The 17,024-nt window shown below is 41.2% G+C and overlaps 1 protein-coding gene across 1 annotated transcript in view; it reads right to left on the reverse strand.

Moving 5' to 3' along the window:
- Positions 1–17,024, reverse strand: part of CCDC146 (coiled-coil domain containing 146) — a gene marked incomplete at its 5' end in the record, with an annotated part of 113,893 nt that overhangs the window by 49,766 nt on the left and 47,103 nt on the right. Inside the window, one exon of the mRNA XM_081244969.1 lies at positions 807–889. Within this exon, the coding sequence (XP_081101095.1) occupies positions 807–889 (83 nt within the window). The remainder of the gene's footprint in view (positions 1–806; positions 890–17,024) is intronic.

Here is a 17,024-nt window from a genome sequence, read left to right on the forward strand (position 1 = left end):
TCTCACTCTCCTTCCCCCTTGATTCCCAGTGGCTGATGGCAGATGCTTAGGAAACCTTGTTGAATTATCCCGTTGAAGCCTAGTCTTCTGACCTCTGCTGATTAGGACTGGGCTAAGACGAGTAGCCAGGGATAGGAGGAACAGGTGAGTGGTAAGGACAGAAATCTCAGCAGATGTAGGCTGGGCTTGTCATAGAACCTACACCTCTGAGTGATGCAGAAAGGTGGGGAGGAGAGAATCTTACAGGAGTGGCCTGTAGCAGATAATGCCAGTGCCTCACCAAAGTCCCCTTGGCACACTCTAGGGGTCACCTGTAGCTTCGATGGACAGTTATCATGTATAGCAACAGCATCTGTATGCCTCTGCCTGAGAGCTTTCTCTGGCCAGTGGAACTTGCTTGACTTCTCACAGGGTAAGCTAGGAATGCCAGGAGCTCCCCTACCTAGAAGCAACCTTCGATCAACGAAGGATGGAAATTAGTGAACAAATACGCCAGCATCCTCACCCTTCAGTGGGAGAGCTCTGAGGCGTGATCTACAGTCACTCAGAGAGTCCTCAGTGAGACTGAGCCCCAGTTGCCTGCAATGTTAACCTGAAGATTAACACACCCCCAGCTGGATAGCTCCCTTCCCCGTCTCACTTCCCCACTCTCTCACGATAATTTCTGGTATCACTTCTTAAAACGCTTGAACTCAAATCTTTGTCTCAGAGTCTGCTTTTGGGAAAATGAAAAATAAGACAGGTCCCACTACAAGTAAGAAGTAGAGATGTGAGTAAAGGTGTCTTCACGTCGATAAAGAGCCTACCTTATCACGGTGTCATGCAGCAAGGTGTACTTGGCTTTTAACTCTGCCATCCTGGTTCCAGGAAGTTTCCCCATGGCATGTAACTAGCAAAGAGAGCACAGGAATACAAGACCACTATTAGCCATCACCCCCTTTATGCTTTAAGCAGAGATAAAATGAATATATGGATGTACCATAAAATCTTTCAGTTAAACATTAGGAAACATATGAGGCAATAGGCATATTAGAAAGATGGTAGGTGTTCAGAGAAAATGGTTCTAGTCCTGTTCTGCTCTGAGTTCTCGGGCAAGTTCTTTTACCTCTGAGTTCTTTTACCTCTCTAGATGAAGACTGTGATTGCTTCATCTGTAAATCAAGGGAAGGAATTGAGTTAAATTCTTTCAATTCTAAAACAACCCTATTTCTAGGTTTGGCAAACAACCTACAGAGTATAGATGACTAGGATGGCTATTTGTAAGTTGAGAGAACTAATAATTATTGAGCATCTTGTATGAGCAACTGTTGTACATGAGTTATTTTATTCCTGAAAATGTTTTGTGAACAGGAATTATCTCCATTTCAAACTAAAGTTTAGAAAGGTTAAGTAATTTGTTTAAAGTTATAGAGCTAGTTAAAGGGAGAGTCAGGATTTAAACCCAAGTGGTCCAGCTCCAAAAATCCATGATCATTCCTCTGTACCACGATGTCTCTGCCTCTACTGTCAAAGAAACATGAAAATGTATCTGGTACACAAAGTGATTTTATTGATTCCTTTTTCATTTCTGGCAAAAGAACTTTTGATTCACTCTCTGAGTTAGGTGATAAGTAGCCAACAGACATCATAACACAACATCAAACACTAAAGGGTTACCATATGCAATGGGCATTTGCATTAGGTTGGACTTGACTGGACTGCTGGTGACACGGCATCAAAAAATAGAACTAAAGATAAGATTTGGGTTTTTCAATGCCCTGTTGTTCTGAGCTCAAAATATTCCTTGAGTCCATCCATTTTCCTCTCCCTTCCCTATCCCGCTAGTCTCAGTCACACCATCTCTCAGCCGGACTACAGCGAAACTCCAACTGCTCCCTTCCCCATCTGTGTTTCCACTCAGGGCCCCTATCCATCTACTTTCCGTGGAGATCATTTTAAAAAATCAAACATGCTCTTGTTATGCTTGGCGCTCAAAACTTTTCAAGTGGAATAGAATTCAAGACCCTCGGTACAACCCCTGAGGTCCCGTCTGACACTGCTTGCCTCCCATCAGCCCCCGTTCACAGCACCGTCTTCCAGCTCCTAGTGCTCCAGCCACGCCGGCCGCCTTCTGTTTCCATGAACGCAGGAACCTCTTTCCTTCCTCAGGCCTCTGCATTGGCCATTCCTCATTCCCACCCTCCTTCACTACAACTCTTTCTTCATACCTCAGCTTCAATATCCAGAAAAAGGCCTTGAAAAGATTAAAAGTCCATAAAAAGGCCTTCTCTGAAGTCTATATCTAAGACATACCCACATACACCGCACCCCCCAGACAACTCTGTACTTCATAACGTAACATATTACCAGCTGTAATAGTATATTTATTTATTATGATCAAAAGAATGTTATTCCTCAGATAGTATAAAGCCGCATGAGGAAAGGGCCTGGGTTACCCTGTTCTTCACTGTATCCTCAGCCAGTAGAACCCCAGGCGCAGTGTAGGTGTTTGGCATATACGTGCTGAGTGAGCAAATGAATGAATGGAACTGAGAACATGCAAGTGCCTGAGTCTCCATAGTGGGGTTTCATGGTTTCTCTACCAAAATCAGGGTAGAAAAACATTGTTAAATGCACTATGCAACCATCTCTTTGTGAAAGTATCTGGAATCTTTCACGAAGGCCCTACAAGCTGGTGCCAGGCCTGGGTTCCAGTCCCCACAACCCTCTTTTTTATGTATGAGCGAAATATGGGGAACAGGATTTTTAAAACCTTTGAGGAGGTTCCACTTCTCACTATATAATTTATGTGTAACTTCTTGTTTTGAATTTAATTTAATTTAATTTGTTATTTTTTTTTGGCTGTGTTGGGTCTCTTCGTTGCTGCGTGTGGGCTTTCTCTAGCTGTGGCGAGCGGGGGCTACTCTTTGTTGTGGTGCGCGGGCTCTAGGTGCGTGGGCTTCAGTAGTTGTGGCTCATGGGCTCTAGAGCGCAGGCTCAGTAGTTGTGGCACACGCGCTTAGTTGCTCCGCGGCATGTGGGATCTTCCCGAACCTGTGTCCCCTGCATTGGCAGGCAGATTCTTAACCACTGCACCACCAGGGAACCCCCATGTGTAACTTCTTAAGTGTTGAGTTGCTGTTGGTGGGTTGACCTAATGTTAGATTTTATAGATATTTAATTAAACACATTTATTTTGGTTCTGCAGTTTTCTTTCTGGATTTTTGAGCCAGTACATAATTTATTTTGTATCACAAACATTGTCATTGGCTCCTAAAAAGAGTGTAGGACATAGGCACTGTACCTTTAAAGTCTAACTGGTTAAAAAAAAAAAAAAAAGCTTTGCATATGGGCACTCTTAAAGGAGAAAAGTAACTGGGAAAAGGTTATATGTGTGAATGTGGGCTTATATGAGTATGTGTGTACTACGAAGGCCACATGGGAGCTAGCCTTGTAACTAGCCAACAAACTAGCCTAGTAAGATAGGCACTGGAGGTAAGCCATTGGGTAAGGTAATTATGGAATCACATGTTTAGAAACACATATAGTATTTTGTTTTAAGGCTGAAGAGACCATTACCTTCCACCAACTGCCCTGCACAATAGAAACAAGTGAATTGACATAGGGCCTCCCTACAGTAGCCCACAGTTCAAGGAGAGAGACACAAAAGAAATTACAGAATGCTTAAAACTACACTCAGTAGTTTTATTATTCATAAAAAAGTATATTTGGTATTTTGCAATTATTTTCTTTATATTGTAAGTTAAAGCAAATAAGTAAAATTATAAATTATAGACCCTTTCCAGGGGGTGGAACTTCCAGAATGGTAGTGTGAAGAGCTCGATGAATCCTCTCTCTCAAAGAAACATGGATTCAACTGGTCAAAATTATCTGAGACAACCATTTACGGTGTCTGGAAATTGACCTAAGGGTGTGCAAGAAATTGAGAGGCCTTTATTTAACAAAATCTACTGAAACTCAGTAAGAAGAGTGGGCGACGGTGGCATTTGCACCATGAGCTGCATCCATCACCCTTAGCTCCCAGTTGTGTAAGAACTATTCCGGGCAGGGTTGGCGGCCAGTGAAGAGCCCACTGCCCCCAACTTCCTGTTCCTGAAAATGCATTCAGGCGGGTGGGGCAGCCCCAGAAAACTGCTGCACTCCACCTCCCCTCCTGCCCAGCTCCATTTGTGAAAGAGCTTCACCGGGGGGCGGCTGCAGCCGTTCAGTGTGCCCACTCCCCACTCCCCAAGCTCCTGCTTTCCAAGGAGTCTCTGGGCAGGCGTGGCAACCTAGGAAGATCAGAGTCCCCTAGCACCCCAGCTTCGGCTGATCTAGTCCTGCCTGAGAATGCTCACTTTACTTGGAACAGTGTAGACTATTCATGCCCCAGAGCATTGTCAAAAACAGTAGGGCTTCCCTGGTGGCACACTAGTTGAGAGTCCACCTGCCGATGCAGGGGACGCGGGTTCGTGCCCCGGTCCGGGAGGATCCCACATGCTGCGGAGCAGCTGGGCCCGTGAGCCATGGCCGCTGAGCCTGCGCGTCCGGAGCCTGTGCTCCGCAACAGGAGAGGCCACGACAGTGAGAGACCCGCGTACCGCAAACAAACAAACAAACAAACAAACCAACAGCTATCACAGGAATGAACAGTAAGAGGAGGCTTATAGCTTGGTGATACCGGTGGAGGCAGATCAGCAGAATTTTAACAGAGAAATCATGGCCAGAGACAGTCAAAGAGGACCCTGCTAATATCACAGTCAGTACTGGTGGTCCAGAAGGCTGTGGAAAAGCTCAAGGCTGTGACCTCTCAGGAGTGACCAGAGAGGGTACTTCCAAGCTGTCCGTCGCTGAGCTAAAGGTGGGGCAGATATGTAAACGCCCTGAACCTTGAAAGTGGTCCCCAAGCCACATACAGACTCAGTGGAAAAGGATGAAACCTTTACTGGCTCAGGAGGCTTAAATACAATCTCTGGCTAATCAATGACTGACCAAGCTATGAAGCACAGCACCCAAGAAGCCAAACTTAATAAAAACAAGGAAAGATTACACAGAGACAACAGAGGCTGCACACTATGGAGGATACACTTCAGAATTAGTTCAGCCAAGTCACTAAACAAATAAATGTTTGAACAACAATAACAAAGACAAAACAGCAACAAGAGGAGAGGATCAGAATCCGAAGTTGCTCCAGTGTTATCCAAAATGTCCAATTTTCAACAAAAAGTCATGAGACGTGCAAGGAAAAAAGGTTGGAAACTGCTTTGGGTGTGTAGACATTGGACTTAACAAAGACTCCAAAGCAGCTATTATAAATATGTTGAAAGAATGAAAGGAAACCACATTTAAAGAATTAGAAGTGATTATGATGACAATTCATCAAATAGAGACTATCCATAAAGTACTGATCTCAGATAAGAACTAAGATTTTTTAAATGATGTCCTTTGGGTAGTAAGAATGTATGGTTTTTATATTTTTATTTTTGCTTATCTGTGTTTCCTGATTTTCTCCAACGCGTACATAGTACTTTTAATAATACAAGGCTGTTAAAATATGCTTGAAAACTATTGCTGTAAGCAGTAGGAATTCAGTGCAGAATTTCAACCTGCAGATGCTGTGATCAGATCCTAGTGGCAGATACAGCCAAATTCTAGCTCAGACTTGTTGAAGACTCAGCTGTATTTTCCCTAACTTGAGTCTCATCTGAAACAGCCGTAGTTCCAAGTCTGATGGCAGGTGGGCCAAGGATGCCTGTTGGCAGGTTTTATGACCACAGAAAAAGCAGGAAGGTGGAGAGATTTCCTTTCCTATTCGCTATTTCCATCACTCTAACAGCCACATTGCCTTTGGTACCCCAGAATCTGGAAGAAAGCTGACAGGGCAAAACATCTGATATGCCTTTGTAGTTTTTACATAACTTGGAAAAGGTTAAGTCATAGATGTTGGGAAAGAGGACTGATAAGCTATCTTTATTTGGTCTACTCTACTAAAAACAAATCTCTTACAAAGGAAAAGAGTCAATTCTAGTAGATGAAATGCTTTGCTCATAAACATAAACGTGGAAAAGATAGTTGCATTTTCACACTGCCTGATACAACTGGGTACAAAAACCAAGTTTGTCACATTTTAAAAATGCAGAATCTAAGAAATAGAGCATAAAGCCCGAGCTTAAGTTGTCAAAGAGTATACACAACAAAAGGTTAGATATAATGTCATAAGTTCATAAATGTGATTTCACAATAGATACTTGTATTACTGAATTGCCTTGTTCATAATTGAGAATGGAAGGAAACATTTACTCTAGAGCTCAAAGTTTAACAGGAGTTCATGATTCATAGATGACATGTAATTATATGGAAAAAATTTTGAAAATTGAAATTTTAGGACATTCCAAGGAAAGTAATAGCTCAGTAAGAGCTTTTACCAAGTGAACTTATCTGGAAGGGGGTCAGCATGAGGAAACAATTAGGTGTTTGTGTGGGTGTTTGCAGGGCAACCAAGGTGACCATTGTTATTAGCCTACTCTATTCCTGTTGCCTCTTTGACATTACCTACTGGTGGTCTCATCCTGAGAAATAGCTGCCATGCTGTGGGAGGTAGACAAGTCCTTACCATCCTTATCTCCCTCTCACCCTCTCCCTTTCACGGCTAGAAATAAACAACATAGCCATTTGACGTTGCTCAAATGCAATTGAACTCTCAACAATGATTCATCACTCTTTTTGTTTGACTGTTCCCCTTAGTTGTTATATCAAGTTTTAGCTTTTCTGTACACCTAACTCATTCACCAAACAAAATTAGGCCACCTAAACTCATCAACGAATCCATTTATCTTACACCTACACCCACTCTTAACTTCTTTCCCCACATCTCAAAACTGAAATCTTCCTTTCCTCCTGTCAAGTCCAACCCATCCACCTGTGCTCTCAAACATATACTCTCCTACTTCTTCCCAGGCATCAGTTATACCTTCTCTCCTTTATAACCTCTACTTGTCCTACTTTGCTGGCTCAACACATAGAAGTCAAGTACGTTACAAGTGGACTTTGGTTTGAATTCCAGCTCTGCTACTTTTTTAACTCTGTAATTAAGAGTAATGTTTAATCAATCTTTACCTCAGGCTTCTTCAGTTATAAAAGAGAGACAGGGCTTTCCTGGTGGCGCCTGCCGATGCAGGGGACACGGGTTCGTGCCCCGGTCTGGGAAGATCCCACATGCCGCAGAGCGGCTAGGCCCGTGAGCCATGGCTGCTGAGCCTGCGCATCCGGAGCCTGTGCTCTGCAAGGGGAGAGGCCACAACAGTGAGAGGCCCGCCTACCGCAAAAAAAAAAAAAAAAAAAAAAAAAAAGAGAGACAAAAATAGCCCCCATTACATAAGACTCTAGTGAAGACCAAATGAATCAATATATGTAAGGTATTGAGTATAGTATCTAGTACACAAATAAGGGCTTAATCAATGTTAGTTATTATTATTATCATTAACATTATCCTCAACCTGTAAATTTGCTCAAGTCTATCTCATTAAAAACAAACAAACAAAACAAAACACCCCTTTGACGCTATGCTCCCACGTAATTACCCCTTTCTTTCTCTCCTTCTCTTTCATTTCAGTTTTTCTCAGAAGAGTTGTCTCTGCCCTTTATCTCCACTCCCTTACCTTCCAGTCACTCACCAATCCATGGTGACCAGGCTCCCGCTCCATCACTAACTAGACTGGTGAACTGACAGGTGACTTCCTCATTTCTCTGGCTGATTTTGATATTTTTCTCATGATCACAGTTTTTCAATAATTTGTTTAGGATATGTCCTGGTGTGGTTTTCTTTGGCTTGAGATTTGTTCAAAGTTTTCAATTTGTGGGTTTATAGTTTTCCTCAAATTTGGAAAAATTTCAAGTGTTATTTCTTCAAATATTTTTTTTCTGTCCCCTTCTCTACTTCTTCTGTGACTCTAATTAATCATTTGTTTGGCCACTTGATGTCCACAGATCACTGATGTTCTGTTCATTTTTATCTTCCAGTCTTTTTTGTTTCATTTTGGATAGTTTCTCTTGCTATATCTTAAAGCTCGCTAATCTCTTTATCTTTAGTGTCTAATCTGCTCTTAATCTCATGTGGTGAACTTTTCATCTCAAATGTTGTATTATTCATCTTTAGAAGTTTGATTTGGCTCTTTTTATAACTTCCAGTTCTCTCATTATGCTCATGTTTTCCTCTACCTTTCCCCCTACATTCAAAATATATATAATAGCTGTTTTAATGTCCTTGTCTACTAGTTCTATTTTTGTGTCTACTCCATTGATTGATTCTTCTCATTATAGGTCATATTTTCCTGCTTCTTTGCATGCCTACTAATTTTTTTTTTTTTTTTTTTGTGGTACGCGGACCTCTCACTGCTGTGGCCTCTCCCGTTGTGGAGCACAGGCTCCGGACGCGCAGGCTCAGCAGCCATGGCTCACGGGCCCAGCCGCTCCACGGCATGTGGGATCTTCCCGGACCAGGGCACGAACCCGCGTCCCCTGCATCGGCAGGCGGACTCTCAACCACTGCGCCACCAGGGAAGCCCGCCTACTAATTTTTGATTGGATGCCAGACACTGTGATTTTTTACACTATTGTGAAATGGATTTTTCTTTCTTTTTGGGGGAGGAGTATTCCTTTAAATACTTGGGGGCTTTGTGAGTCACAGTTAAGTTTCTTGGAAACAGTTTGATCCTTTCAAGCCTTGCTTTTAAACTTTGTTAAGGAAGTCCAGAATAATCCTTTTTCTGGCTAATTTGGTCCCACTACTGAGTCAGTACCCTTCTGCTGGGTCAGCAGGTCTTCTTAACCTCCTAACAGGAACTCTTCATGGCTCTGCATGAACTCCAAGTATTGTTCCATTCCCTCCTCTCTGGGAGTTCTTTCCCAGCCTCAGTAGTGTCCTCACATGCATGCACTGATCAGTATCCCTCGGCAGATTTCTGGAGCGCTCTCTCTCTCTCTCTCTCTTTGAAACTCTTCCGTTGCCTCACCTGTAGATTTTAGCCAACTTGGCCTCCCTGAACCCCAAACTCTGTCTCCTCAAATCAGCAAGACCACCTGGCTCTGTTTGGAATCCCTTCCCTATGCTATCATTTGGAAACACTCTCTAAGTAGTAAAACGGGGCAATTGTAGTTCTCAACTCTTTTATTTGCCTATTCCTAGGGATCACTGTCCTGTGCTGTTGTCCAAAGTCTGAAAACCATTGTTTCACCTGATTTGGTCCATGTTTTAGTTGTTTCAGATAGGAGAGTAAATCTAGTTTATGTTATTCCATCTTGATTAGAAGTGGAGCCCCAGTGTCCTCTTAATTATTAAATTCAAACATTTCTCTGTCCTTATCATACTTGATAATTTTAGGACATGTATTACTATTGACTTATTACAGTTCATTGTTCCTTGAACTCTCTCCTCCTCTGGTTCCTGTGACATAGGGTCTCAAGGTTCTCTCCTTACTCTTCTGTTTTCTTCTCTGGTCCTCCTTTAAAAGTTGGTGTTGCCCATGATTTTGTCATTACCTTTTTTCTTTTTAAAAATCATTCACTGCCCCTCGTCTGAACTACCTCCTACTCACAGTCTGAACCTACCTACATGCTGATGACTCCTGAACAGAGGGGCCTACAGGCTACCGTTATTGGACAAGCTAGGACTTTATTTGGGCAAGGGCCATTCAAGACTATGGGAATTAGGGTTAGAGAACAATAAACATCTTCATCTAACACCTGGAACACATGAAATGGTTTACCTAAATGATACAATATCAATGTTCATGTATTGTGACCATTTTTTGGAGAGAAATTGGATATTATGGGGCATTTCATCCATAGATTCTGTTGGACTAGATATTATCAGATAGTTCCTTAGAATACACAGAATCTACACACAAGTCTTCATCACTTCTTCTTGAGAAAGTGGCAGTAGATAACTAAGCACTTTCCTTACTTCAAGTTGTGTCCCCCCGAATCTGTCCTTCACGCTGCCAGCAGAGTGCTTTATCTAAAACACAATGTTCGCCTTGCTTAAAACCCTTCAGAGGATCCTGTCACCTTCAGGATTAAGTCTTGGTCCCTTTACATGGTTTACAAGGGCCTTCGTCATCTGGCAGTTGCCACCCTCTCCAAACCTGTCTCCTCTCTTTCTCAACCTATTGTGACCATTTCAGTTCTAGACCACCTAGGCAGAATGATTCCCCCACCCCTAGATGTCCATGTTCTAATCCCTATCCTGTGTAGATTTGTTACATTATTTGGCAAAAGGGACTTTGCAGATATAGGCTTTAAGATGAGATTATTGTGGATTATCTGGCTGGGTGCAGTCTAATCACATGAGTCCTTTAAAGCAGAGAATCTTTCTTAGCTGAGTCAGAGATATGAAATGGAAGAAGAAGGAAAGATTGGAAGTGTGAGAAGGACCTGACCTGCCAGAGGAAGGGAATCTCAAGACAAGAAATAAGGGCAGCCTTTAGAAGCTGGAACAGGAGAAGAACCAGATGCTCCTCTAAAGCCCCCAGAAAAGAATGCAGTCCTGTCAACACCTTGATTTTAGCCCACTGAGACTCATATTGGACGTCTCACCTGCAGAATTATAATATAATAAATTTGTGTTTAAGCCACCAAGTTTGCGGTAATTTGCTGTGAGAGCGATAGAAAACTAACACAGTTCCATACCATGTCTTTGCACGTTATATTGCCCTAGCTTCAATTTCTCTCTCCTGTCCACTTGGAGAATTCTCATTCTTCCTTAAAACATCTCAGTGGTCCACATCTGTGGCTGCCTGACATCTCCAGGGAGAATTAATTCTTTCTCTCCATTGCTTCTGTATTTTTAGATGCACCTGTTACTGTACACATCGTACACTATTATCTCTATGATCATATTACACTAATATGTCTCCTCCATTGGGCTGTGTAGTCCTTGGTGATAGGAATCCTACTGTATTCATCTCTGAGTCCCAGCCCGTAGCTTGGTATCTTCCAGGTACTCGGCAATGTTCCTTAAACCGTGTTGACTTAAGCTTATCTTAAAACCAGTAATGTAGCTGGAAGCACTCTTGTTCATTCACTCACCTCCATTCCAACTGACCCGTCAGAGAAGGCAGGTGTAAGAGGAGGAGAAGAACAAGGTAACCTGGCCTGAACCCAAGACTTGAAAGAGCAGAGAATGTGCCAAACAAAACTGCCTGCCTCCCCCCACAGCTCCCCTCTCTCTTCTGTGTGGCTGGCCAGGCTCACAGGATGAGCAGGGAGATCTGGGCCGCTTTCCCACAGCTGTCCTGTTCCTCCTTTGGTGGCCGACCACAGGAATGCGAGGGGAGGCTACAAGTGGCAAACAGGGCCTCCCAGAGTTAAGGCCGCAAATGCAGTGGACACGGTGGGTGAGTAATGCAGGTGGCTTAGCTCTGTGTAGGACTTCCAAATTAAGTGACAGTAATTTTAAGATAACATGTACAGCCAAATAACTAAAAAGCATGCCTGAGCACACACATGCTAATGAGTGGCATTCCTTTCAAGCACTCCCATTGGTCCCAGTGAAACGGTGATTGCTTGGAATGTTAACGATCATGTATCCTTTGTTTAAATGATTTCCCCCTACTTCCAAAGATCGTGGGAAAAGATGATGGCAGGTTGGAGTGGCTGTGAGCCCAGGAGGCGGGAGGCGAGCCAGATTCAAACCCAGAGGCCTCTCTCTGAACTTCAGAGGGTGACTGATAGGTGAGAGTACAGAAGCTAATGGGGCCAGAGTCCTGAGGGGCATTTACACGAGGGCCAGAACATAACGGGGGCAGGAAACAGGGTCAGGCTAAAACCACGAATGACTGAAGTCACAAAAACAGGAACCAGGAGAGTAGGGGTGCGGGCAGGAGGGGCGTGGGCCCCAGAAGGAACTGTGTTGCCTGCTGACTCTGACCAATCAGCTTTCAGTCCTTCACATGCAGCGTTCCCGCCTCTAGGGCACCTCTGCGGACCTTGAGTGGGTTTAGGCAGGCAGAGATCCAGAAGGGAGCCGGGACATTGGAGAAGAGAGCATCTCTCACACGAGGGTCACAAATGTAAAAAGATGGTCAACTGCTCATCTCACTATGCAGATCACAGGCCACAGCCCCTGCCCTGCCCCTGTCTTAAGAAGCTGTCACTGTAAACGTGGGTGAGCCCAGAGCGCAGCGGGCAGGGTCTGTGGGCCAGGGTGCTCTCTCCGCTGCTGCGCCCACCGTTCAGGCTCTTCTCTGTGCTGAGAGCACCGCCCCTCTCAGCTGGCTGTCAGCTGTCAGCCCCCAGCTCTGGGCTATGAGGTTACAGGTAAAGGATATCGCCACTTCCCGCAACAAAGACAATTGGGACCTCTGGTGCCCACATTCCTGTTTTGAAGATGCTTTTGCCCACAGTGCTCTTCCCAGTATCCATAAATAACAAATCGTTTACCATAGAGGCATCTGGGAAGCCCCACTGCCAGCAGTGTGTGCGCCACAGCAGTGCCACCCTCCACTTCCCCTTCTAGCAGGCAGATTGTGATGCACAGTGAAGCTTTTCACTGCTAATCGAAGAACTGTTCTTTGAAAAAGAACAAAAAGCCAAAGTTGCAGCTTGCACTTCCCCACTGATACCATAAAATGGAAACTTGGGAGCAGAATATGAGGATGTTTGAGTTCCACTCTTGCTGATCCCCCAGTATGGGGGCTTTTCATGCTGGCAGCATATTTGGACAAGCCATTTAAGTTTTGTTCAATTTATTCTGAAGTATTTTATTCTTTTTGATTCTATTGTAAGTGGAATTGTTTTTGCGATTTCTTTTTTGGATTGTTTATTTCTAATGTGCAGAAGCCATTCAGTTTTGTTCAGTAAAATTATTAACCATGAAAACAGAGGTCAATCCTTAAAACCTGGTATAAGCTTTCCTATGTGTTCTACAAATGTTTCAGATAAGGCAGAGTATCTTTGACTCTTTTATTTACTTGAAATAGCCTGAGTACCTAGAAAACTGCTTGACACTAAGATGCTCAGAAATATTTAATGAATGAGGTCACTATATCTCACACATCCCTCAATTAGAGTGCTTATCTCGTTAAGCTGATATCATGCTCACATATCTGTTCACCAGATGGGAAGCTCTCTGAAGACAAGAATCATTCTGGTGTCTCAAGAACCTAGCATAGTACATGGCAAACAGCAGGTGCTCACACATGTCTCAAGAATCCATCAGAATCTAGCAGACTGGGAGTGTGGCATGAAAGGCTGGGCATATCACAGAAGGATATCTCAATGTATGGTTTTCTCTCTCCACGTACACATGTGAATTGGGCCAAAAGGATCAAGAATGTCACTGAAAGACTCTAAAAAAGTCAGTCTAGAAGGAACACCAACAGCTTGAAGGGTGTGTGTGTGTGTGTGTGTGCGCGCACATGTGGGCGTGTGTGTATAAAGATAACAGGATATAAACTTGGTATTGATTGTGGAAGATTTATGGATTGGTTGATTTTATGTAGAATACACACCCCCCATACAGGTTGGAATGGAATATTAAGAGCCTTTGAACAGAAAAACTGTCAGACATTTTCTCCTGACAGCTTGTCACCCAGGGAAAGTCCTCAACTCAATGTGCCCTACCTCCAAAGATGCATAGCTCAGCCCATAGTTACTCTGTATTAATGACTTCAGTAGATTGGTAGGTCAAATTTAAGTATCAGAGATGTTCAAATCTGTCAATAAAGCATAAATTCCAACACCTGAATATTTGAATCCTAAAAAAAGCTCTTTAAAGGGCAAGATAATAGAGTTTTTATAACTAAATGGGTATTATGCTATGTTACGCTTAAACCCAAAGTTAGATCCTCAGAATCTTTTGGTTTATGTTCTAATAGAAGCCAACTAGTCACCTTATAAATTCCTTAAAATATTGTAATTTAATGGTAACAGATGGATAGCAACTACCCAAGGCAATTATCTTGGAATTTCCTCAGAATAGGATGGAATATTCAGAAACTAACACAGTTTTCCAAGTAATCTGGTTTTTATGATGTTTGGAGAGAGAGTTTTTTAGCTTGTTTTAGTTTTGGAAAAAGGAGAGAAAAACCATATAATACAACCAAGTATAATTTTAACTTCTTTCACTTGATACCAACTTTGATACCTAAGCAAAGTAAAATAAAAAGAAATGAAAAAAAAGTTTAAAAAATAGATTCTAACAAACACTTCACCAAACACAGATGTTTCTAGTTCACTAAGTCAACAATTATAAAATATTTTAATGTGCTTTTTGGCGAACAGGAATAGCCTCATTTCATGGAAGTGCCACATTTCCAGTTATTCTTGATAGGTTGTAACAATATAAGGATCAGTAATTATTTCTACATATTTCTTTATCAGGAAAAGAAGGTAAGATACTACCTATGTCTCTTAAAATATGTAAGATAGCCCTTAATCCATGTCACAGCAGTGTATTTCACTCCAAATATTGCAAACTAGCAGTCAAAAGTATAAATCTGCAGATGTTTTTAGTATGCACAATTTTTAAAGTTAGAAAAATTAGCTGGTAACGTTTAAAAATTTGTAGATTTTGCCATAAAAAACTGAATTTTCAGCTTTTCTTGAAGAATTATTAGATTTGATGACACCAGATTCATATTCTAACATTATAATAATCAGCTGGCATTGAGCAGAGATTGGCTTTCAGAAGTAATAGAAGAGGCTGCCCCTTTCACAAGAAGCGCAGTCGGCCCCCCGCCCATTCAAGGTGTGTGCAGTGTCCTGACACCTAGGCTGTTCCACTCATTCACGTACCCTTTATGGGCCTTGTAGGCATTTAACATTGGGGTCCTGCTTTGTGTCATGTTTTATAAACATATATATACGTGTGTGTGTGTGTGTGTGTGTGTGTATGGACTAAGTGTGTGTGACTGCATCATGTGAGGTTTAGAACTTAATGCTTTAAAATTTCTGAGATTTTCCTGCTATTTTTCCATTTTAGCTTCTGATACTTTTATAAAAAGATGAAATAAACAGGTCTGATACTTTTTTGACTAATCAACATACTCTAAAAATATTTAAATTGAAATATTTTATTATTTGGATATTGAAATATATTTTATTCACTTTAGTAAAAGTTTATGCACCATGGAACAAAAAATAAGCTAAAACGGTTGTGAAGACAATGTGAAAAAATGTGTCAGTCGGCTAAATTTGGCAGGCAGAGGGAGGTGCTAAAAAACAGGAAACATTCAGTTAACATAAAGAGCTTTTCCTTATCTACAAACATCATCCTTGCAGCTAATGACCCCTTTGGCTCTGTATTTTATGAGCTTTGATGAAAAAGCAAATTATAATTTGTAAGGAAGTTGCAGATAAAATTCTGAACAACTTACCCTAGCAGTTATCATTTTAGTAGAGGTTTCAGCCAAATAAGAAGTGAACATTCAGTAATCAAATAGATTACTGAGTAGTCAAATGAGAAAATTATTTCCAGGCAAGTAAAGCACCAGAACACAAGGGATTCTAAGAGGGGAGTTACTGGAACAAAAATAATATATTCAGAAAGAGTGTAATTTATGACTTATGGTAAGAAGAAAGACTGGAAATTCCATAAAGGTAGGGACCATGTCCACCTTTCCCATCACTATGTGTCCAAGGTCTAGCCCATGTGGAACTCACAAATACTTGTTGAGTAAGTGAAACAAAACACACATGCAAGTGCTTAGCAAATAGCAGTCATTCAATAAATATTTACTAAATAAATAATTCATCAAATGAATTTATTCAATAAATATTTACCAAATGAAAATACACAAAAAGTACAAATTAATAATTCTTCTCTTATATCTTATTGAAAGTAATGCTTAATGTTTATTTATTTATGAGAGATTGCTATGTACTATGTTAGGCGCTTTATGTATGTTATTTAGCCCTCACAATAACCCTGTGAAATAAATATTACAATCCGAAATTTAAAAAGTAAAAGAAAACTGAAGATACTTGAGAAACTTGAACAGAGTCACAAAGCTTGTGAGAGGCTTTGTAGGAACTTGATCACAATTCTATTCTGTCACTCATTTTTAAGTGAATTAGAGAAACTCAGAAAGGAGTAGCATAGTCTCTTGCTGATGGCATGGAGACAGTGTGAAACACATCTAGAGAACTTAAGGTAGTACAGGTTGGCAGACATAAAAGACCATAGGAGTGGGTAATATTTGTAGGATAGACACTGTGTCAAACTGATGTTGTGAGGAAGGGTAGGGTGAAGAAATAATATTAGCTAACTTGAAGTCACTTGTAGTGTGAAACCAAAAGACAGTAGTCAAAAATAATTATAAAAAAGGAGAAATGATATTATATAAAGATAACCATTATAACAAAAGCACAAACCTTCCTAAATTCAAGAAGCTATACTATATATACTTTATATAAATATAAAGGAAGGATTAACTTTAAAATAGAATTATACTATAGGAAGGAGGAGGAAATGGGGTAGGGGCTAGGGATAGAAGTAATAATTCTTTGAATATACTTCATTTTGTAGATATGACTTAGAACAGTATAGTACCTTAATTAGAAAATTAAATTTAAAATCAGTGGCTGAAAACTGAAAACAAAATAAATCAATTGAACATAACTATATGTCAAGTTGTTTCATAACTGCACAGTAATTTAAACAATTATATAGGACAATTTGGGAAGTATGAACTGACTGGATAGCTAATGACATTAAGGAATTTTTGTTAGCTGAGGGAATATGATAATGGCATCGTGGTTACATTTTAAGGGAGTTTTTGTTTTTTAGAGATACATACTGAAATATTTATGAACAAAAATACTTTGATATTAGGGATTTGCTTCACAGTAATCAGGAGTTTGGTGGTGTGGGAAATGAGTGGGGGATGAATCTAGGTTGACCATAAATTGATGATTGCTGAAGCTAGGTTATGGGTACTTGGGGGTTCATTATACGATTTCCTTTACTTTTGTATAGGTTTGAAAATTTTTATTAAAAGGTTATATATATTTCTTGATAACCAGAAGTATCAGAATTTAGATATCCA

This window comes from Mesoplodon bidens, assembly GCF_964165515.1.
Source record: "Mesoplodon bidens genome assembly, chromosome: 9".
NCBI lineage: Eukaryota > Metazoa > Chordata > Mammalia > Artiodactyla > Ziphiidae > Mesoplodon > Mesoplodon bidens.